Here is a 25000-nt window from a genome sequence, read left to right as displayed (position 1 = left end):
TCTCTCTGTCTGTCTGCCTGCCTGTCTCTCTGTCTGTCTGCCTGTCTGTCTCTCTGCCTGCCTGTCTGTCTCTCCGTCTGCCTGTCTCTCTCTCTGTCTGCCTGTCTGTTAGTCTCTCTGTCTGTCTGCCTGTCTCTCTGTCTGTCTATCTGCCTGCCTGCCTGTCTGTCTGTCTCTCCGTCTGTCTCTCTGCCTCCCTGTCTGTCTCTCCCGTCTGCCTGTCTCTCTCTCTGTCTGCCTGTCTGTTAGTCTCTCTGTCTGCCTGCCTGTCTCTCTGTCTCTCGGTCTGTCTCTCTGCCTGCCTGTCTGTCTCTCCGTCTGCCTGTCTCTCTCTCTGCCTGTCTCTCTGCCTGTCTGTCTGTCTGCTGACCATGTGTATATATATATAATGATATATATCATATTGTGGAGAGGAGAAGGGAAGCTGAGCAGAGTAAATCCTCTTATCTGCAGACGTTAAAAACCTCTTATCTCCAAGCACAGTTGGAGCCCAGCTCACTACTCAGTTAATCAAGGGTAGTGAACATGTCTCGAGGTTTTCACTGAGTCATCCTCCACATCTCCAGCAGCACGGTTACACTCTGAAAACTAAAAGTTACTCAACTAAACTGGGGCGTGAGGGGCGGCCCCTTATGTAAATGTATAACTGGGGGGCCCTCATCAAATGTTGGGCATCATTTTCTGCATTCTGGTGAATATTTCTGCAACAATTTATGGAATGAAAGTGTCTTTAATTATGTAAAGGAAATCATTTTCTGTCTGTCTGTCTCTCCATCTGTCTGTCTCTCTATGTCTGTCTGTCTCTCTCTCTCTGTCTCTCTCTCTCTCCATCTGTCTGTCTCTCTCTCTCTCTCTCTCTCCATCTGTCTGTCTGTCTGTCTGTCTGTCTCTCTCTCTCTGTCTGTCTCTCTGTCTCTCTCTCTCTCGCTGTCTCTCTCTCTGTCTGTCTGTCTGTCTGTCTCTGTCTGTCTAAATGTATTCATTTATGTAAAGGAAATAATTCTCCTTTATTATTCAAAACATCATCACGTGTTTCGGGATGATTTTTTTTTAGGATTCATGTTAATCTCAACAGCTAATCTGTTAGAGAAAGAGAGACCAAAGTTTAAATCTACATAAATCTATCTTTATTGTTCTCTTCCTGTTTTGTTCAACAGTTATTGTTGCTATTTAAATTCAGTAGATGTGAATTTGCATTTTAAACTTTGCGTTCTTGCCGATTTAGATTAAAAACATTGACTTCTTGTTAGCGTTAGTTTACCATAAAGACTGGAGACTTTATAACAACCATCACTTAGAAATGTTTAAGTATCTGTATTTAATCACAAGTTTAGTGTAATATAAAATAATTAGTTTATACATTTAGAAAGATATTTTAAGTTCACTGTGAGTCAAATTTAACGAACTGAAGTTAAATTTTGTTGCATCAAAACAATCTTAAAGAGAAAGCACAAAAACACATTTACAAACTTCCAATTAGCATGAAAAGATGAAACGTAGAAAAGGGTGTTATCTGCAAACAACTTTATCTTTTCAGAGTGTACTTGCTGATGTTTGGGAGATTTGGGGTTATTTTAGGTTTTTTTTTTTGTGGTGGGAGAGGGGGTCTAGGTCAAGGTACGTGTCCACAGCGTGTTCAACATTTCATTTCTTCAACGGTTTTGACACTTATATATAGTTTGGGTTGTGTTGCAGTCTCAGCATGACATCATGACTTCGCGTAAACATACATGCCCACTTTCTTAAGCCAAGCGGCGTGTTATCTGTACGCCATTTTGAGCTATCCACGTGTATGTCTACGTCGTATACAGTGGACGTAAACATACGCGCCACTTTCAACTTTCACGGCACGTCATCTGCACGCATTTTGAGCGCCGTATACAGCGGACGAGTTGGGTTTAGGAAACATGACCCGCAGGACATGATCCCTGGTCTCTGTGTCTGACCCATCCTCCCCACCGACCAACATCCCTACGCGGATTTTCGCCCTTTCATACTACTCGCTACGGCATCAATTTGCACGCAATCTCAAGGTAATGTAAGTCAATGGAGGCCAAATGGCGTTGATAAACACGCTAAAAAGCGTCTTGATAACACGCCAATAATGGCATACCAATTGGCGTGTCATACATACGCCATTTCATGACATCAGTCTCGAAACGGAGACCTTTGGCAACGCCGACACTGTCGCTAACGTTTCTCCTCCTGATTAGCTCTTATCGGTCACAACGTCTCGTTCTCTGAGACTTAAAGCTACTAACGTTAGCTTGGTAACTACCAGCAGTGGGGTGGAGTCTCCACGCTGCCTCCTGTTTATGTCCAGTATACCAGGATGGTGATGAGATCTGAGGTTTGGGGCGTGTTAGTTTAAACAGAGATTAGTTCTTCTACTGGAGATAAAAGCACTTGGTGCACCGAGATTACTTTGGGATCAAAACTCGCTTAGAAACCGAAAACGTAGCGGTGGAGCCTCAGAGTGTACGTGGAAATGCTGCTGCCTGTGGACACGTACTTTAAAGGAACACGCCAACGTTTTTTGAAATAGGGTTATTCACCGTCTCCCTTAGATGTAGATAGGTGGGCAAACGCATTTTCGTATCAGTGCATGCATTGTTTTAGTCCAGCAGCACCGCTGCTAGCTTAGCATAGCATAGTAAATGGAATCATCTAGTCAATATCTGCCTAGGAAATCATCTAGTCAATATCTGCATTGCTATGCAGGCCACAAGAAGTAATTAGGTTGTTTTTTTGTTTGTTGTTGGCTCACTTTTACTAACGACATGCTAACTGGCAACAAAGGATTCCATTCATTATGCTAAGCTAAATTAGCGGCGGCACTGCTGGCCTATGCATAAGGACAAAAATGCGTTTGCCCACCTATCTACATCTATGGAAGACGGTGAATAACCCTATTTAAAAAAACAATGGCTTATTCCTTAAGGTGTGTGTGTGTGTGTGTGTGTGTATGTGTGCGTAGAGGTGGGGGGAGTGAGGGGGTGGGGGTGGGGTGTGTGAAGGGGGTACCGGGCCGAGCAACCCCCCCAGGAACTGAACTGACCTTTCTGCCGGAGTCCTTGTGTCCACACTCCCCCTTGTCATACCACCACTTGTTTTTCAACTTGTCTAAGATGGCTTGTTCATTGAGCTTCAGTACTGCTAGGTTTACTGGGATTCTTCAAAAACAAAAAGAGCCATGGGAGGAAGGCAGGGGGGAGGGGAGTGGTAGGGGGGGGGGGGGGATAACATAAATAACATTATGCACCTCCATGTTATGTTATGTTATTGTTCAGCTGCACAGAAACACGCTGCAGCGACAGCGACGCTTTGAGCAAAAAATCTGGCTGGTTCGCCACAAAAAAATACCCTGTAGCAACGCATTATGTCATAAAATGTCAAAATGTTTAAAAATTCACTTCATTACGTAATAACCTACATCATGTGACAATACGCCGCATTTTCTAATAATTATATAGAATAAATATAATATTACAAAATGCGAGGTTGCACTTTTTTTATTTATTTTTTTTACAAAAATGTATTATGGTGCTTTCTGTAATAACCCAGCAAAATCGATACCTTCACTCATTTTTTATAACACTGTGAAGTTTATTTTATGAATTCTAGCTTGAATTATGGGTGACTTAAAATCTATTTAAAAAGAATATATAAAAAATACAATTTGTTTAGTAGATAAGTATCACCTTTCATTGTTCAAAACACATCACTAAATTTATTAAATATTACATTCTGCATTTTTATTACAAAATGTGGCAGATTATTACATAATGAATGAATTTATTAGGCCTATATTTTGACATTTTATAACATTATGCGTTGTTATTACATAATGCGTTGTTACACATCTCAACGACAGCAGAAAGAAAAGAACAAAACAGGCACAATCACACATAAAACTGTTTGTTTTGTGGTAAAAATGTGGTAAATGTCAAAGTGATATGCGTTAATACTCCATCTAGCCTGGTTCGGCCTGACTCCCTACATGCGAGATGTGTATTACTATATCACTTTGGGTAACCGGCAATAGCTAAAAACACTCCGGGAAACAAAACGATTATACTGTCCAAAAACTAGAAACTAGAAACTGTGATTTGTGTTGGAGAGATGTTAAGAGGATTGCTGTAGTTTGAGTTCTTGGGGGGGCAGGGCTGAGTCAACTTTCCATCAACAAGGAGCCGGCTCCAGATGTCAGAGATCAGGGGGGCATTTTACTCAGCGTGCTAACTGGATAATCTGGGTGTATCATCAGTCAGCTGGGCTCAGTGGGTTTACAGTTATTTAAATGATCTCCATGTGTTGTCCAAATAAAGGTCAGGGCCGGCCCGTGGCGTAGGCAGAAGACGCAAACGCTAGGAGCAGTCCAAATGCGTAAAGAAAAGTTAAGGATAATAAGAAGGAAACGTTAAGAAAGTGACAAAAATGTTGAAATAAGCAACAAAAAAGGCGCTGTGGAGCAAGGTCTGTCTAGTCCACACAGCATTCCTAGATGGGTGAAAAACATGCTCTGGTTTATTGGAATTTCTTTAACCCAATCACAATCGTCTTGGGCGGGGCTAAGCTCCGGACGGAGCCACGGTGCCTCTTCTAAATAGTCTCAGGAAGGAACTTGTTTTGGTGGAACATGTGTACGTTCAAAAGTAGTTTTAGTCGTGCAACAGAAAACTCAGATTGGACAGATAGTCTAGCTAGCTGTCTGGATTTACCCTGCAGAGATCTGAGGAGCAGTTAACCATAGTCCTCATCAATCCACCAGAGGTTAGAAGGCCAACACAAAGAAAGTTTTGGCGGCACCAGAGCAATCCTGTAAAATAAAATGTTGTGGATATAGACTAGGATAGGGGTAACCCATGAATCCTATTTGGTTATGAAAGCTTTTAAAGTGTGTTTTGTAAAATAACCCCCGGATCAGAAGTTGGTAAGTCAAAAAAAATGCTCTTCAACAAGGCCTAAGAGTGAATCATTCAAATTGATCAGATCCCCTCCTATTCCAGAGGTGGAACCAATGTTTCTACGTTAACAGAGAAAGACACCAACCAGCAGGTTCAGGTTTGGTTTCGGCGGTGCCATCCGGAGTGTTTTGTGTCTGGTATTTAAGTTTTGGGTTGTTGCCGGTTACCCCGATGTGCGATTGCCTGTCGTTACCCGGCGTTGGGGGTTACAGTGATCTGACCTTGGAGTCCCCTGCCCTGGCGCCGCACTCTCCCTTGTCATACCACCATCTGTTTTTCAATTTGTCCAACAGGCCCTGCTCGTTCAGTTTTAACACTGCCAAGTTAACGGGGTTTCTACGGGGGGTGATAGTAATGAGGGATAGAAGGGAACTAGGTGTTAATGAGCAGAGGACCGCCATCAAGAAGACAGCAACATCATTACATATATCTACTTATGGCATGTTATCATCATGAAATGAATCTTTGAAAGGACAAAACCATTGCTCTTCAACCCAGACCATGTTAAAACATTGTTTCCCATATTTTAAAGTTGTGCATATAAAACAGGACTGGACACACTCAACTCACAAAGATACTAAGAAAGCTTTAAAAGCTTGGTGCTGGATCCTAGACGTGAATAATCATGAGTAAAGCTACTAGGACTGCACTCCAATTTAAAAGTTTATTGCCACACAACCGAGGTTTCGGGCAGCGCCTTTCCTCATCGTGTGCACAGGCAAATACAAACAATACAGAGGTGGAGTAAATCCTCTCCAACTAGCACATCAATCCCAACAGAGGGAGCCGCAACTAATCCAGAAGAGGGTTAGTAAACACAAACCCAACAATAAATAAGCAGTGAAAAATAATCTTAGTATCTGTAACTAAATACAGTAGAAGATACTTTCTTCAAGCAGTGGTACAGGGGAAAGTCTATATCCTTCAAGAAGGCCATGATTTTCATGCAGGACAATGCTCCATCACATGCATCCAAGTACTCCACTGCGTGGCTAGCCAGCAAAGGCCTTAAAGATGACAGAATAATGACATGGCCCCCTTCCTCACCTGACCTAAACCCCATTGAGAACTTGTGGCCCCTCTTAAATGTGAGATTTACAGTGAGGGAAGACAATACACCTCTTTGAAAAGCATTTGGGAGGCTGTGGTTCCTGCTGCACAATAAGTTGATCATCAACCGATCATGAAAATAACAGACTCCATGGATGGAAGGCTCATGACAGTTACTGAAAAGAAGGGGGGCTATATTGGTCACTGAATATTTCTTGAAATGTCAGAAGTGTTTATTTGTACATTTTGAGTTTTATTCTTACTCTAAGAAATTAAAATAAACAAATGGGATGGGAACATTTTAGTTTTTCATTTAGTTGCATAATAATTCTGCACACTAATAGTTGCCTAATAATTCTGCACACAGATATTCTCCTGAGAAAGCCAAAACTCACTTTTCCTTTGTTAAATATGCAGATTTGAGGTTTATTAACATTTCTGATTGACTGAGAGCATGATTTGGGAGGACGTCCGAAATAATCCACCATTACATCACAGTCAGAGGAACTGTTAGAGGAATTCTAGAAAGGATATCTCTGGGAATTAGGGCTGGGTACCGAATTTAATACTTTTTAGGCACCGACCAAATTTCCTCCATAGTATCGAGTATCGAAAAATGCCTCGTCTTGCAATACCAAAGTTCAATACCTAGTGTCAGTGAGCCAATAAGCATGCAGCATGATTCCACCAACATCTAATAATGTTTGTGATTGGCTATCTAACGTTACACGTCGTAGAGATGTCCCAAACACAACAGAAAAAATACCCATCCATTGGTAAAACTGGGATATTTCCCAAATGGATGGAGATCACTTTGGGAGGGAGTCGATTGGCTGGCTTGCGTAGAGCCCAGTGATCAGCTGTAGCAGAAAGATTAGTTCCCCTGAATGGATTTCTGTGAGGTATACTAATAGAAATAAAACGGATAGAAAGGTAATTTCCTTTCAAATTAACGCAGCAGATGCGACAGACATTTTTATGTGTACCATTGCCATATAAACGTTTAAACTTCTGCATAAACCGATTTTCAGAAAGTTGCAGAGGTGAGATTTGGCAGTGACGGACAGTGGAGTAGTAATAATACATCCATGGTCTGACCCATAATACATCCATGACTGTGCTATAATACATCCATGGTGTGACCAATAATACATCCATGGTTGGGCCCATAAAACATCCATGGTCTGACCCATAATACATCCATGGTCTGACCCATAATACATCCATGGTTGGGCCAATAATACATCCATGGTTGGGCCCATAAAACATCCATGGTCTGACCCATAATACATCCATGGTCTGACCCATAATACATCCATGGTTGGGCCAATAATACATCCATGGTTGGGACCATAAAACATCCATGGTTGGGCCAATAATACATCCATGGTTGGGACCATAAAACATCCATGGTTGGGCCAATAATACATCCATGGTTGGGACCATAAAACATCCATGGTTGGGCCAATAATACATCCATGGTCTGTGCTATAATACATCCATGGACTGACCCATAATACACTCATGGTCTGTGCTATAATACACCCATGGTCTATGCTACAATACATCCATGGTCTGGCCCATAATACACTCATGGTCTGTGCTACAATACATCCATGGTCTATGCTACAATACATCCATGGTCTGGCCCATAATACACTCATGGTCTGTGCTACAATACATCCATGGTCTATGCTACAATACATCCATGGTCTGGCCCATAATACACTCATGGTCTGTGCTACAATACATCCATGGTCTATGCTACAATACATCCATGGTCTGGCCCATAATACACCCATTGTCTAGGCTATAATACATCAATGGTTGCTCCCAGGAAGCTGCAACACAGTTTACGGCCCACTGATGCGTGCTATCACCATAGCAAATAACAACAACCGCCATGCTGTTACATGGGTACTACATACAACATACTTTCTATGGGTACTAGTGAAGGAACACAACATTTTAATGTGGTCTGGGTTGAAAACAGCAAATGCATCCTGTTACTGACTACTGTGCAGCAATCCTTGACTTGCATTATTTCCATTCATTACCTGATAAATAAATGAGGAACAACAGTCAAATGTTTGGACATATATACCCAGTGGAATATAAAATGACATGTTAAAAAGGGGTGTCACGACTCTCCAAATCCATGATTCGGTTTTCCTTTTGATTTTAAGGTCACGGTCTGATTCAACTTCTGATTTAAACTATTTCTTATTCAACAGCTAGAGCTACTTAGATGGCAGAAGGGTACTTTGCAACAACAGCTTGAGTTTGTCAGAGTTTACGAGGTGCAATTGAATGCAACCTACATGTTGATATTCCCTACAAAATACGAAAATTCCCACAAGGCTGTTGTTCCCCTTTACATACCAGAGACGATCCAAGCTGTAGAGTCGCAGTGACTTTTCTACAGTGATGGCTAATAAACATGAATCAATAAAATGATCAATGATGAGCCAACCAGAATGACATCAGTGTGAAGAGACAAGACCGATGGGAACAGCAAAAGAAGAGTTTTGTTCCAAAGTGAATCATGTAAACATACTGTACATTAAATACACATTAAAAATTAAGTGTAAAACATAGAATAGTCCAGTTGAAATGTGCACAGGGTTAGGGTTAATATTTATTATTTGGAATCAAAACTACATTGTTTGACAATACCTTTTTTTTTGATTTAGTCAATAAATAATTTCAATGAAATTGTGAAAATGTCATTCTGGAACAAAAACTCTCCAAATGATCGACAGAACAGCAGCACAGTCAAGAAGAGTAAAGAGTAACTTTGGTATTTTGCAACTTTGACTGTATTTTCCATGTTTCTGTGTCTAAGTGACTGATGGGACCAGAAATCTCTGAAACTGGTCCCGTATTAACAAGAACCAAGCTGTAACAGGACTAATGAATAGCAGTTAGCGTCCAATAAAATTCTGTTGTTGCTGCTGACAGACTCAGATTATTATTCTTAGTGTCTGACAACATTATGGGATGGATCCCTACAGAGATAGACCTTTTAGTTAAAGAGTAAGATCCTTTTAGTTTAACACGAAACACCCCCGAAATCACCATCACCAAACCCACCAGACTCCATGTAAATAATCAGGACTTTTAGCGTGTATAGAGCCAGCATATCTCCACCAGACTCCATGTAAATAATCAGGACTTTTAGTGTGTATAGAGCCAGCATATCTCCACCAGACTCCATGTAAATAATCAGGACTTTTAGTGTGTATAGAGCCAGCATATCTCCACATGTAAATGGGTGAATTAAGGCTTTATTTAAACCAAACCAGAGTGTTGATTGTTGGAACAGTGGAAAGATGAGCCAAGACAGCTTTTGGTAGTGTTATTTTGTTTCTCTCCACTTTGAATGAAGTGTATTTTACACTTATAAAAGTACTGATTATTTACATGAAGTCTGGTGGGTTACATTACAGCCCGCTTTCACGGCTGCCGGTTCCAGCTTTCTCGCTCAATGCTGGATAACCTTTAGATTTTTGTTCTCATTAGTCACGTAGACACTAACGCATCTGTGAAATAGGGTCGAGGTTGAAAAAAATAATACAGAAATTACCCTTTGAGTCTTAGCAACAGTGATTCTGCAGCAGAGAAATGAGCTGAAATCAGACTTTCATATGTGGAAGTGATGAAATGAAGTAGTTATGATAATGACTTTGTCAGCTGTTAGTACTGAGAGCCGGTCAACCCAGAGGCAAAGTACAGAGTCTGTTTAAATGAAAGTAGTGAGCTGTGCGAAGGTAATTATCCAATATGCTTTCACACAAGTGTGTTGCTAAGCAACAGATCACAAAGTCTTACACGTTCTCGCTCTCTTGAATAACGTCCACGGCTTTCTCTACAAGCTGCTATCAGGAATTCTCACTTTATATTAATTTGCTTCAACAAACCGAAAAAACGTTTTTACTTTGAACGCATAAATGTGCCAATTTGCCTGGTTGTGTTTTTCACTCTCTCTGTGTGTGTGTGTGTGTGTGTGTGTGTGTGTGTGTGTGTAATACTGATTGATGTTGTTGGCCTACACTTTCCATTTCATAACACGCAAGAAAAGTCAGCGTACATATCTAATCTTTGGAGCTAATTTCCGTTCTGCGACTCTGGGTTGGCTGTAAAAACGCTGATGTGAAGCAGAAGGAATGAGAACGAGATGTTCTCTCGCAGAACATCTGATAAAAACATGAACAAAGCCCACTGATGTGTGAAACAAAGGAAGAGAGGAAACATGACTTCCAAATGCTGCTGTCAGATAAGAATAAAAACCCAATGGTATTCATGTTCTAATGGAGCTACAATTGTTGTTTTTTTTCTCCCCTGTTATTGGCCTTTAGAGACAGTTATCCAGCAAGCATTTCAATCTTGAGTAGATTTTAACAGAGTGCTGATTTTAATAATTTCTTTGTTACATTTAGTTCAGGATTTATAGTTTTTGATTCAGTTCAAATTCAGTGACTGTTAGCCAAAGTAAAACAATTCAAAAATACTTCAAACTAAAAATGAATTACCCCAATTATCCTTTTTTAAAGCAATGTTTTATCTGACAGCAGTGATAGATAGAAAAACAGACAGAAAGACAGACTCACAGACAGACAGGCAGAGAGACAGGCAGACAGGCATATAGATAGATACACAGACATACAGGCAGACAGATAGATAGATAGATAGATAGATAGGCAGAGAAACAGACAGACAGCAAGACAGACAGACAGATAGATAGATAGATAGATAGATAGTTACATAGATAGATAGATAGATAGATAGATAGGTAGATAGATAGATAGATAGATAGATAGATAGATAGATAGATAGATAGATAGATAGATAGATAGATAGCGGCATCGTCAGCGTAGCGACAGATTGGCAGGTTGGCAGTCAGACAGGTAAACAGGCCGACTGAAACACTGAGACAGACAGACAGAGAGAGACAGACAGACAGTAAGACGGACAGACATGATGACAAAGACAAACAGAAGAGAGAGACAAGACAGACAGATTAAGAGACAGACAGACAGGCAGACAGACAGACAGACAGACAAAAACACAGACAGTCAACAAGTCTAAAACCCAAAACTGACAGACTGTTCTGTGACGTCACTTCTGATTGTACATCTGTTCAATAGTCCTGTTTGAACTGCGCTCTGCAGAGGTGGGACCAAGTCTCAGGTAAGTCTTAGACTTATTAAAATAAGAAAAAATGTCAGAAAAAGTATCATAATAGTCAACAAAGGTGACATAAAAAGTCAAAAAAGCAACAAGTCTTTCTGAAGTCGTGACCCAGAACTTGAGTCCCAACCTGTGCAGACCGGGTCCACTGTTTACATCCCATAACTCTGGCATATTCATGTTAGAAAATAAAGTTTAAAAACATCTACTTGTAGTTTTTAGTTGATGTAACCGATCCTCTTTTAACTGTTTAACATTTTGATTGAAAGACCAAAAAAACGAATAGAGGAACATTACAGCTCAACAGTGAGCAGCTCTGGTTCTGGAAGGGATTTTCCTTCGTTCTATATCTCCGTTGATGTTTCATTAAATGCTGATATAAAGAGTTTTAACCCTGGACCCGAGCCAACCAGCTACGAGATGAATCAGGACTGTAAAACATTTGATTTGGCTTAAAAGAAACTAGAGCCCGACCAATTTATAGGCGGGCCAATATTATCCTAACATTTTCCTAACTATCGGTATCGGCATTTATCAGTCCCTCCAGAAAAACGTGATTATGCGATCGCATAAGAGGGTTTTGTCTGTTTTTATTTTATTTTTTAAATAATCATTTATTGGCCATTATAAATCAATCCTTCAAAGAAAAGAGTTTTTTTGTGATTGTTGAGGGCAAAAATCCTTGATTATGCGGCACGTTTTCTTAAAAAATGCGATGGAATATGCGGGATATTTATGCAATTTTATGCGATGAAATTGCTGGAACTTGCAAAAATTATTATTGCATAAATTGCCGATTTCTGCCCAAAATATGCGGAGCTTGCATGATTTCATAATCCCCGCATTTTCGTTGCAAAAAATTCACATAATATATCTTAGCAGAAAGTTGAAAAATGTTGCGTTTACTTAACACAAGAGCAGCCATTTTCGCCTGTTGCCATGGGAACGTTATGAAGTGACGTAATTATGCGACGTGAACATCATCGAAAATCAGGGTGTTGGGGGGGGAAAATCAATGTTTTTTCTCTTTTTTATCATTTTTGCAAGTTCCCGCAATTTCATCGCATAAAATTGCATAAATATCCTGCATGTTCCATCACATTTTTTAAGAAAACATGCCACATAATCAAGGATTTTTGTCCGCAACAATCACAAAAAAACTCTGCATTTTTCTTGAAGGACTGATTTATAATGGCCAATAAATGATTATTTAAAAAATAAAACAAAAACAGACAAAACCCCTTCAACTGTGTTCTGAGTGTTGGCGTTGCGTAGTCTGTCCACCAGAGGGCGCTCTACGACGGACCTGTTGGCAACACTTGTGTTTAACCCTTTAAGTTTCCTAGCTTAAGTTTGTATTTTTAGACATTTTATCTATCAGAACTTTAATATATTTTGATGTTCTGTTGTGACAATAAAATAAAAAAGTTTATTTTTAAACTGCATTATCATATTATTTTAGTGAGGACTCATAAATAACTACAAATACCTAATGTTAAGGAAATCTGTTTATGTTTGGTTACGCGTTTCTGGATTATTTATTTTTTAAATATATATCGGCCGATATATCGGAATATCGGATTTTTAAATCATCAAATATTTGTATCGATATCGGCCTTAAAAATCATTTATCGGTCGGGCTCTAAAAAAACCTTTTGAAAATGGTAAAAAAAAGTGACAAAAAAGTTAAAAAAAACAACAAAAATCTCGGAAAAAACATTAAAAAAACGTCCTTTTGCTGCATGAAGCAGGAAACAAGGTGCCGTCGGGGGGCAAAGCCCGTGTGATGGTTCCCAAATGGGTCCAACACTTGAGCAGGAAAACCAAGAACTCAACTTGTTTGTTGCTTAAAAGATAAAAGTGAGTTGATTAAATGTTGCGTTTGAGAACCTCGGGTTTAGACTTGATGACTTCTAAATCCTAACGGAGAAAATGAACATGTTTGGCTTGATTTCCCACAGAAACAGACAACAGGACCACAACATTTACATTACATTTACATAATGTATGTTCTACTTCATGTGTATCTGTTATTCTGATGTGTGTAAACATTTTCTTTTGAGCTGCTGTAGCACAGGAATTTCCCCAGTGTGGGATTAATAAAGTAATAAAGTCTTTTCTTATCTTGTGTTATCTTATCTTACTCCCCTGTGTTTAATGTAATAGGGATGTTTAGCAGCACTGTGCTTTACATGCCGTAGTACGTGTAGGTATAACATTAAGTACTTTTTACACACAAAATGTACGTTTTGCATTCTTTACGGTGAGGATTTTACAGCGTTTTTAAAATAAGAATCGGTTCTTAGTGATGTTGAATATACACGGAAATAGAAAACATTGGCATTTGGAAAAAAAACAGCAAAAACATGAAAAAAAAGAAGCAAAAACGTTGAAAAAAACCCGGCAAAACTGTTTGAAAAAATGAAGCAACAACGTTGGAAAAAAACAGCAAGAATGTTGGAAAAAATGCGCCGCAAAAACTTCGGAAAAAACAGCAATAAAACCTGGAGTAAAAAGCAGACGCGTGATGCGTTTGAGAACCTCGGCTTTAGACTTGATGACCGATAATCTAAATTGTAACGGAGAAAATGAACGGGACCTTTTCCTTCCAGAAGCAGACTGTTGAGCTGTTTAATAACTCAACATGTTTGAGTCTGATGTCCTACAGAAACAGACACAACAGGACCCCGACATTTACCCCCCCGACTCGGAGCGTACCTGAGGCGCGATCCTTTGGGCGTGGCCACGCCGTAACCCTTGGAGTCCAGGTTCCCGCCCACTTTCATGGTGTCGCAGGGCTTCCTCTGCTCGATGTACTCGTTCATGGAGGACTCCAGCAGGTAGGCGTACTTGCCCTTCGACTTGCGGACGCGGATCACGCCCTCGTTGGTGTTCTTCACGAACACCGAGGGGTCCGCGCTGCGCATGTACGACCACATCTTCTCAAAAACAGCAATCTTGGAGCGCTAGAGTCGCAGAAACGATATTGGGGGTCAAACACTGCATGTTACTGTAGGACAAACGTTTTACTTTCATCAACATTAGTAGAGACAGAAAGTTACGGGCTTTTTGGGACATTGTTGTCTTTTTTGGGGGCATTTTTTGGACATGTTTTGGGGCATTTTTATCGCTAATTTGGGGCAATTTTGGGGACATTTTTGTGGCATTTTTGGTACATGTTTTGTCACTTTGTTTCCATTTTTGGGGGCATTTTTTTGACATGTTTTGGGGCAATTGTGGGGGGCATTTTTGGGGACATGTTTTGTGGCATTTTTGGGACATTTTTGTCACTTTCTTTGGCCTTTTTGCTGCTTTTTTGGGACATTTTTGGGACTTAGATTTAGTAAGTAAATAGGACATTTCTACTGTCTTTTTTCTTCAAAGTTTTTCTCACTTTTTTTTTTCTCACGTCTCTTTTATCCATTTTGTCGCCCTAGCATTGCCTTCGTTCTTTCTACCGTCTTTTTCCAAGTTTTTGTCTCCTTTTTCCATCATCATTTAAATAGTTTTCCAGGTCCAAGGCATTTTTGTCGCTTTTTACGGATATTTTTTTGTTGCTTTTTACGGATAGTTGTTTTTTTCGCTTCTTTGGGACATTTTTGTCGCTTTCATGGGGCATTTGTGGGACATTTTTGTTGCTTTTTACAGATTTTTTTTTTTTTTCTTTTTTGGGGAATTTTTGGGGCATTGCATAATTTAAAGTGAGGTTTAATAAGGATTAAAGTGAGGTTAGTAAGTAAAACGCTGAGTTGTGCAGACGCTGAAGAACAGGATTATAGTGAGACATTTCTGGGATATTTTTATCAATTTTTTTTGGGGTATTTTTATTGCATTTTTATCGCATTTTTAAGGCATTTTGTTGCATTTTTTGGGAATAATTTTTTCAGAATAATAAGGATACCAGTGGACTAAGTAAGTAAAGTGCTGAGTCATTCTGACCCTGAAGAACTCCTTGGTGGAGCCCCCGTCCAGCGTCCCGTAGGCGATCTCGGTCTGCTTGGCCAGGTCCTCGGCGCTCTCGATGGGAGACACCATGCGCTCCACGGTGAGGAACGCCGCCAGGTTGGCCGTGTACGACGAGATGATGATGAGGGTGAAGAACCACCAGACTCCCCCCACGATCCGGCCCGACAGAGACCTGCAGAAGTACTCAGATTACTGCTGGTAAAATACTCTGTTACAGTAAAAGTCCTGCAGTGGAAAGGTTACTGCAGTAACAGTGTGTAAGTCTCATCAGGAGAATGTTGTTAAAGTATTAAAAGTAAAGAACAATCCTCATGTTTTAGAAGGTGGAAAGGATCCAAACTGTCTCTCTCTCTCTCTCTTTTTCTCTCTCTCTCTCTCTCTCTCTCTTTCTGTCTCTCTCTTTCTCTCATTCTGTCTCTCTCTCTTTGTCTCTCTTTCGGTCTCTCTTACTCTCTTTTTCTATCTCTCTTTCTGTCTGAAAATTAGCCGACTGGCACTGGAGCATTTACAGAAATGTTGATTAATGTGCATTGTCCTAATATAAATAAATAAATCTTCTTTCTTTCTCTCTCTTTCTGTCTCTGTCTCTCTCGCTATCTCTCTCTCTTTCTGTCTCTCTCTCGCTATCTCTCTCTTTCTCTCTCTCTTTCTGTCTCTCTCTTTCTCTTATTCTGTCTCTCTCTCTTTCTGTCTCTCTCTTTCTCTTATTCTGTCTCTCTCTCTTTCTCTCTCTCTCTCTCTCTTTCTGTCTCTTTCACACACTATCTTTCTCTCTCTTTCTGTCTCTCTCTTTCTCTCATTCTGTCTCTCTCTCTCTCATTCTGTCTCTCTCTTTCTCTCATTCTGTCTCTCTTTCTCTCATTCTGTCTCTCTCTCTCTCTCTCTCTCTCTCTGTCTCTCTCTCTCTTTCCCTCTCTCTTTCTCTCTCTCTCTTCTTTCTGTACTTTAGTATCTCTGCAGGTGAAAGGGTAGAGTGGTACCTGGGGGAGATGTCGCAGCCCTGCTGCATGAAGGCCCCGAGAGAGAACCAGAGAGAGTTGAAGATCCCAAAGTCGTTGGTGTGCTCCGGGCTCTCCTTCTCTTTCTGCTGGTTCTGGTTCTGGATGTGAGCCTGGAAGAACCCTGAGGAACACAAACCGCGTCAGGGTGTAGTAGTACTCGAAAAACGTAAAAAAAAAATGCAGAAACCCCCCCCAAAAAAATGTCGAAAAGCACGGAAAAAAACCCCAAAAAGCATTTCTTTTAAAACGCAAAAACAACGAAAAGAATGTCATAAAAATAACATGAAAAATGTTGGTAAAAAAGTGCCAAAAGCGTTGGAGAAAGGTCTGGTCTTGGCCTGGGTTTAGGTGGAAGAAACCTGCAGGGATGTTTCAGAGTGTGATGAAGAGGATGATGAAGATACCTGGAGAATGAACGAGCTCAGAGGAAGAGGACGGCTGAGCGTGTCGGGAGGAAGAGGAGGGCATAGTTTCATCTTCATCGTCAGAGTCTTCCCCCTTCCATTCATAAGGACTGAAACGACTCACCTGAGACACAACACAGACACAAACCAGCACATTTAAAGGACACCTGGACTCTCTGTCCCCAGGTCTGTGTGTCTGGAACAATCTCTGAAACTGGTCCAGTATTAAACCAGAACCAAGCTGTAATGTAACCCTACAGGACTAATGTTCAGCAGCAGTTAGAGTCCACTAAAGCCCACCAGACTCCATGTAAATAATCCGGACTTTTATCATCGTAAAACACACTTCATTCAAAGTGGACAGAAACTAAATAAAACTACCAAAAGCCGTCTTGGTTCATCTTTCCACTGTTCCAACAATCACCACTCTGGTTTGGTTGATATAAACCCTTAATTCACCCATTTACATGTGGAGATATGCTGGCTCTATACACGCTAAAAGTCCTGATTATTTACATGGAGTCTGGTGGAAAGATATGCTGGCTCTATACACACTAAAAAGTCCTGATTATTTACATGGAGTCTGGTGGAGATATGCTGGCTCTATACACGCTAAAAGTCCTGATTATTTACATGGAGTCTGGTGGAGATATGCTGGCTCTATACACACTAAAAGTCCTGATTATTTACATGGAGTCTGGTGGAGATATGCTGGCTCTATACACGCTAAAAGTCCTGATTATTTACATGGAGTCTGGTGGAGATATGCTGGCTCTATACACGCTAAAAGTCCTGATTATTTACATGGAGTCTGGTGGAGATATGCTGGCTCTATACACGCTAAAAGTCCTGATTATTTACATGGAGTCTGGTGGAGATATGCTGGCTCTATACACGCTAAAAGTCCTGATTATTTACATGGAGTCTGGTGGAGATATGCTGGCTCTATACACGCTAAAAGTCCTGATTATTTACATGGAGTCTGGTGGAGATATGCTGGCTCTATACACGCTAAAAGTCCTGATTATTTACATGGAGTCTGGTGGAGATATGCTGGCTCTATACACGCTAAAAGTCCTGATTATTTACATGGAGTCTGGTGGAGATATGCTGGCTCTATACACGCTAAAAGTCCTGATTATTTACATGGAGTCTGGTGGAGATATGCTGGCTCTATACACGCTAAAAGTCCTGATTATTTACATGGAGTCTGGTGGAGATATGCTGGCTCTATACACGCTAAAAGTCCTGATTATTTACATGGAGTCTGGTGGGTTTTATTTGTGAGAGTGTGAGAGTCTTCTGACCAGGAAGAGCACCACGCTGACTCCGATGTAGGCGAAGACGATGCACATCCAGATCTCGTAGGCCAGCGGGTCCAGGAAGGAGAAGACGCCCGGTTTGGACTTGGTGGGTTTCTTGATCATGATGGAGATCCCCAGAGACATGAAGGGTTTGGTGAAGTCAATCACCTGCTCTCGCACCAGGGTGATGGTGAGGGGGGCCACGGCCACGTCTGCCTTCTACACACAGAGAGAGAGAGGGGAGAGGAGAGAGAGAGAGGGGGGAGAGAGAGACAGAGAGAGAGAGGGGAGAGGAGAGAGATAGACAGAGAGAGAGAGAGACAGAGAGAGAGGGGGGAGAGAGAGACAAAGAGAGAGAAAGAGAGGGAGAGAGATAGACAGAGAAAGAGAGAGAGTGAGAGACAGAGAGAGAGAGAGACAAAGAGAGAGAGAGAATATGTAGAGAGAAGAGACAGACAGATAGACAGACAGACAGGGTGAGAGAGAGAGAGACATAATTTGTCCTTTTTGCGATGATTTTTACGCTTTTTTTAGTTTTTGTCATTTGTTGATCTGAACGCAGCACAAAGCAGAGTCTCCCCTTGGCAATGAGTTCATAATAATAATAATAATAATAATAATAATAATAATAATAATTATAGTAATAATAGTAATAATAGTAATAACTGACCCCGTAGACCAGTTCTCCCACCATGCCGTTCCACAGCTTGGTGTCGGGGTCTCTGGCTCCGTACTTGCCGTCCCCGACCAGCTCCAGCCGGTACACGAAGCCCACGTGTTTGGCGATCTCCGCCGCCAGCTCGGCGCAGTAACCTTCGTACCGCTCGTTCCCTTCAAACTGCTCGTGGTTCTTCTTCAGCATCATGTAGGGAGCCTCCTGCAAGGTGACACTCGTTTAGTTTCTCTTTAATCACTTCCTGCACGCACACACTCGTTTAGTTTCTCTTTAACCACTTCCTGTATGGAGACATTCTTTTATGGTGGTGATATGTCCCTATATTACCAGTATGGTGGTGATGTGTTCAGGGTCTTACCGGTATGGTGGTGATGTGTTCAGGGTCTTACCAGTATGGTAGTGATGTGTTCAGGGTCTTACCAGTATGGTAGTGATGTGTCTCTATCTTACCAGTATGGTGGTGATGTGTTCAGGGTCTTACCAGTATGATGGTGATGTGTTCAGGATCATACCAGTATGGTGGTGATATGTTCAGGGTCTTACCAGTATGGTAGTGATGTGTCTTTATCTTACCAGTATGGTGGTGATGTGTTCAGGGTCTTACCAGTATGATGGTGATGTGTTCAGGGTCATACCAGTATGGTAGTGATGTGTTCAGGGTCTTACCAGTATGGTAGTGATGTGTCTCTATCTTACCAGTATGGTGGTGATGTGTTCAGGGTCTTACCAGTATGATGGTGATGTGTTCAGGATCATACCAGTATGGTAGTGATGTGTTCAGGGTCATACCAGTACGGTAGTGATGTGTTCAGGGTCTTACCAGTATGGTAGTGATGTGTTCAGGGTCATACCAGTATGGTAGTGATGTGTTCAGGGTCTTACCAGTATGGTAGTGATGTGTCTCTATCTTAACAGTATGGTGGTGATGTGTTCAGGGTCTTACCAGTATGATGGTGATGTGTTCAGGATCATACCAGTATGGTAGTGATGTGTTCAGGGTCATACCAGTATGGTAGTGATGTGTTCAGGGTCTTACCAGTATGGTAGTGATGTGTCTCTATCTTACCAGTATGGTGGTGATGTGTTCAGGGTCCTACCAGTATGATGGTGATGTGTTCAGGATCATACCAGTATGGTAGTGATGTGTCCCTATCTTACCAGTATGGTGGTGATGTGTTCAAGGTCTTACCAGTATGGTGATGTGTTCAGGGTCTTACCAGTATGGTGGTGTGTTCGGGTCTTACCAGTATGGTGGTGATGTGTTCAGGGTCTTACCAGTATGGTAGTGATGTGTCCCTATCTTACCAGAATGGTGGTGATGTGTTCAGGGTCTTATCAGTATGGTAGTGATGTGTCCCTATCTTACCAGTATGGTGGTGATGTGTTCAGGTTCTTACCAGTATGGTAGTGATGTGTTCAGGGTCTTACCAGTATGGTGGTGATGTGTTCAGGGTCTTACCAGTATGGTGGTGATGTGTTCAGGGTCTTACCAGTATGGTAGTGATGTGTCCCTATCTTACCAGTATGGTAGTGATGTGTTCAGGGTCTTACCAGTATGGTAGTGATGTGTTCAGGGTCTTACCAGTATGGTGGTGATGTGTTCAGGGTCTTACCAGTATGGTGGTGATGTGTTCAGGGTCTTACCAGTATGGTAGTGATGTGTCCCTATCTTACCAGTATGGTAGTGATGTGTTCAGGGTCTTACCAGTATGGTAGTGATGTGTTCAGGGTCTTACCAGTATGGTGGTGATGTGTTCAGGGTCTTACCAGTATGGTGGTGATGTGTTCAGGGTCTTACCAGTATGGTAGTGATGTGTCCCTATCTTACCGGTATGGTGGTGATGTGTTCAGGGTCTTACCAGTATGGTAGTGATGTGTTCAGGGTCTTACCAGTATGGTGGTGATGTGTTCAGGGTCTTACCAGTATGGTGGTGATGTGTTCAGGGTCTTACCAGTATGGTAGTGATGTGTCCCTATCTTACCGGTATGGTGGTGATGTGTTCAGGGTCTTACCAGTATGGTGGTGATGTGTTCAGGGTCTTACCAGTATGGTGGTGATGTGTTCAGGGTCTTACCAGTATGGTGGTGATGTGTTCAGGGTCTTACCAGTATGGTGGTGATGATGAAGGTTCTGTTGGGCAGGTCCTTTAAGTCCTCCATGGGCGGTTTGTAGACGGCCGTGTTGACGTAGCCTCTGGCCTCGTTCCAGTAGCCGATCTGAACACACAGCGCCACCGTTACACGTCACGGTGGAACCACTCACGGACGAGGTATTTCATACGTATGTCGCCCTCCTGCTGACCTCGGGTCAACTTTGACTTTCAAAAAGTTTCTATATCAGAAATTTGGGTTTCTTTCATCCAAACTTTCAAAAAACGCTGATGGTTCTTCACATGTTAAATAAATGATCAGATCACTACTGGGTGTTTCATTCAATTTTATGTTAGTCAGTAAGTAAATAAGTAAGTAGGTAAGTAAGTAATTAAGTAAATAAGTAGGTAAGTAAGTTAATTGCTAAGAGCGAAGCACAGGTAAGGCAAGTAGGAAGGTAAGTAAGTAAATAAGTAGGTAAGTGGGCAAGAAAGGTAAGTAAGTAAGCAGGTAAGTAAGCAGGTAAGACAAGCAGGTAAGGCAAGTAGTAGGTAAGTAAGGGCAAGTAGGTAAGGGCAAGAGGGGCAAGCAAGCAGGCAAGCAAGTAAGCAGAAGGTAAGTAAGTGCCAGATAAGTAAATAGGTAAGTAATGCAAGTAGGCAAGTAAGTAGAAGGTAAGCAAGCAAGTAGGTAAGTAACAACAAGCAGGCAAGCAAGCAAATAAGTAGGCAAGCAAGCAGTAAGTAAGCAACAAGCAGGTAAGCAAGGAGTGAGTGGAGCAAATGGGTGGAGTGAGACATGGAGGTGGGTGGTGGATGGGTGGGTGGAATGGAAGTGGGTAAATTGGGTGGAGTGAGTGAAGGTGAGGTGAGGGGTGGATTGAGTGAGTGGAGTAGGTGGTGGGTGTGAAGTGGAGGTGGGGTAAATAAGGTAAGTGGGTGAGTGGGTGAATTAAGTGGTGGGTGAAGTGAAGTGGGTGGGTTATTGGTGGGTGAAGTGAGGTGGATGAGTGAGTGAAGGTGGGTTGAGTGGGTGGTGAGTGAGGTAGATAGGTGGGTTGAGTGGGTGAGTGGGTGGGTGGGTTAATAGGTGGGTGGAGTGGGGCAGTGGAGATTGGTGAGTAAGTGAATAGGTGGTGGAGTGGAGTGGAAGTAGGTGGGTGAGTGGTGGGTAAGGTGAGGTGAGGCAGATGGGTGGGTGAGTAGATGGTGGGTGGGTGGTGGTGGGTGGATGAGTGAGTGGAATGGTGGGTTGAAGCGGAAGGTGGTGGTGAAGTGGAATGGGTGAGTGGAGTGGAGTGAGTGAGTGGAGTAGGTGGGAGTGGTGGAGGTTGAAGTGGGTGGATGGAGTGAGGTGGGTGAGTGGAGTGGGTGGGTGGATTAGGTGGTGAGTGAAGTGAGGTGGGTGAGAATGGGTTATGTGGTGGTGGGTGGGTGAGTGAGTGGGTGAGAGGTGAGTAAAAGTGGGTGGAGTGGGTGAATTGAAGTGGTGGGTAGTAGGTGGGTGAGTTAATGGTGGGTAGGTAGGTGGATGGAGTGAAGTGGAATGTAGTGGTGGTAGAAGTGAAGTGGAGGTAGGTATGTGAGTAATGAAGTGGGTGAAATTAGTGGTGGGTGGGTAAGTAAGTGGTAAATGAGTGGGTGAAGTAAGTAGAGTAAGTGAGAGTAAGCAGATGAGTGGGTGGAGTAGTGGGTGGTAAGGTAGAAGTGGGTAAGTGGGTGAGTGAGTAAATAAGTAAGTGGAGTGAATGGGTAAGTGGGTGGAGTAAAACAAGCAGGGTCGGTAAGTAGGTAAGTAAATAAGTAGGTAAGTAAGTAGGTAAGTAAATAAGTAGGTAAGTAAGTAAGTAAGTAAGTAAGTAAATAAGTAGGTAAGTAAGTAAAATAAGTAAGTAAGCAAATAAGTAGGTAAGTAAGTAAGTAGTAGGTAAGTAAGTAAGTAGGTAAGTAAGTAAATAAGTAAGTAAGTAAATAAGTAAGTAGGTAAGTAAATAAGTAGGTAAGTAAGTAGGTAAGTAAATAAGTAGGTAAGTAAGTAAGTAGAAGGTAAGTAAGTAGGAAGGTGGGTTAAAATAATAATAATAATAATAATAATAATAATAATAATAATAATAATAATAATAATAATAATAATAATAATAATAATGTTACACCAACAGAGCCCATTCAGTCTGCACGGTTAGTACTTTAACTTTTAATATCTACGTAGGATACTTTTACTTCAGGAACATTCTGAATAAAAGACTTGTCAGAGTGGATGTTTAAACTGTGGTGTAGTTTCTCTGACTCGAGGAGAGACCCATCATTCTGAAGAGAAGTCATGCAGGGACTCGGGGACACGTTGAGAGGAACCTGAGTCAGCTTCATACCAGCTGCTGATTGGCTGATGATCACACCTTTAATCAGACCGGAGGGAGCTCGTTATTTAAAATCAGCTGACGTGGTGAAAACCTCACACTAGGAAAATATATGATAACGCTGCGATACATACAGATATTAATCTGTGTGTGTCTGTGTGTGTGTCTGTCTGTGTGTGTGTGTCTGTGTGTGTCTGTCTGTGTGTGTGTCTGTCTGTGTGTGTGTGTGTGTGTGTGTGTGTGTGTGTGTGTGGTGTCAGTTCTGCTGCTTTAAGTGTTCTGCTAAAATCTACCAAACTGCTTAATGGATTTAACTCGTGTTGTCGTCCCTTTGACTATGGAATGCATTTTTTTTCAGAATTAAATAAATGAATAAATACATAAATAAATGAATAGATAAATGAATATGCCTTTGAAATACATCATGAAATAAATAAATGAGGCAATAAATACATATATAATTAAATAAATGTAATTATTTCATGGTACTTTTATTTCATTAGTCCACATTTATTTATTTCAAGAGACTTTTATTTTCCTAATGCCACATTTATTTATTTCACTCTCTATTTATTTAGTTCTTATATGCAAATCAGGGGGCGTGGCTATCTCTCACATTCAGAACAAGGTGAATGGTACCAACAACAGGACAATTTGAACAATTTTCGCCATCTTATTCATCACTAAATTCACTTCTGAGAACGTTTTAGGCGAGAAATTAACTGTTTAGATTTCAAATGTAGGCGGTCTTGCGCTAATCGTCGCCGAATTGACAATTTGCTTCAAAGTTTTCGGAGTTGAGAAGCTCCAGATAGTGACGCGACAGCCAGCAGGCGCCTGCCGGGGCCGCTAGCTCGTCGCTCGGAGAACCCAATGTAAGCTGGAGGTTTCACACACACATACACACACACACACACACACACAGGCGGCGGAGAGAGAGGTACCCGTTTCTCTTCGAGAAGAATTCACGAACTGCCGGTCCTGGTGCTCCATCAGATCAGCCCTAGTTGGTGGTCTAGTTACCCCAGAATAGGTGACTGTGGGCTGGGTAAAGAGTACCGCGAACTGCCGGTCATGGTGCTCCATCAGGTCAGCCCTAGTTGGTGGTCTAGTTACCACAGAATAGGTGACTGTGGGCTGGGTAAAGAGTACCGCGAACTGCCGGTCATGGTGCTCCATCAGGTCAGCCCTAGTTGGTGGTCTAGTTACCCCAGAATAGGTGACTGTGGGCTGGGTAAAGAGTACCGCGAACTGCCGGTCGTGGTGCTCCATCAGGTCAGCCCTAGTTGGTGGTCTAGTTACCCCAGAATAGGTGACTGTGGGCTGGGTAAAGAGTACCGCGAACTGCCGGTCGTGGTGCACTCTCACTTCGCCTTTTTTTGCCCACGGCTCTGTTCTGAATGTGCGAGATAGCCACGCCCCCCTGATTTGCATATAAGAACTTGAAATAAATAGAGAGTGAAATAAATAAATGTGGCATTAGGAAAATAAAAGTATCTTGAAATAAATAAATGTGGACTTATGAAATAAAAGTGCCATGAAATAATTAAATGTATGCATTTATTTAATTGTGAATAAAACAACATTCCATAGTTGACTGCAACGTTTTGTTTTTCTGGGTCAAAATTTTAAAAATCAAGGCGCCCGGTTAGGTCAGTTGGTAGATCAGGCGCACATATACGGAGGTTTACTCCTCGACGCAGCGGGCTGAGGGTTCGACTCCGACCTGAGGCCCTTTGCTGCATGTCATTCCCCCCTCTCTCTCCCCTTTCATGTCTTCAGCTGCCCTGTCACATAAAGGCCTAAAAATGCCCAAAAAGATCATAAAAAAGAAATTAAAACGTATTTTTAAGGTTTCGGTCGACGTTTCGACACTGTTTTTGTCACTTTTAACAATGTTTTTGTCACTTTTTACGATGTTTTTGTCACTTTTAACAATGTTTTTGTCACTTTTTACGGGTTTTGTCACTTTTTACAATGTTTTTGTCACTTTTA

General features: G+C 41.6%; 1 protein-coding gene across 1 annotated transcript in view; it reads right to left on the bottom strand.

The window, feature by feature from the left end:
• Positions 1-25000, bottom strand: part of LOC114566298 (glutamate receptor 1) — a 59374-nt gene that overhangs the window by 15342 nt on the left and 19032 nt on the right. The window contains exons 7-14 of the mRNA XM_028594623.1: positions 20665-20775; positions 18553-18759; positions 17886-18101; positions 16579-16702; positions 16154-16295; positions 15147-15345; positions 13926-14173; positions 3059-3173 (exon numbers count right to left, since the gene is read on the bottom strand). Coding sequence (XP_028450424.1) covers positions 3059-3173; positions 13926-14173; positions 15147-15345; positions 16154-16295; positions 16579-16702; positions 17886-18101; positions 18553-18759; positions 20665-20775 — 1362 coding nt within the window. The remainder of the gene's footprint in view (positions 1-3058; positions 3174-13925; positions 14174-15146; positions 15346-16153; positions 16296-16578; positions 16703-17885; positions 18102-18552; positions 18760-20664; positions 20776-25000) is intronic.

This window comes from Perca flavescens, chromosome 13, assembly GCF_004354835.1.
Source record: "Perca flavescens isolate YP-PL-M2 chromosome 13, PFLA_1.0, whole genome shotgun sequence".
NCBI lineage: Eukaryota > Metazoa > Chordata > Actinopteri > Perciformes > Percidae > Perca > Perca flavescens.
Note: the sequence above shows the minus strand (reverse complement) of the source record. Positions and strands in the feature narration are given on the sequence as shown.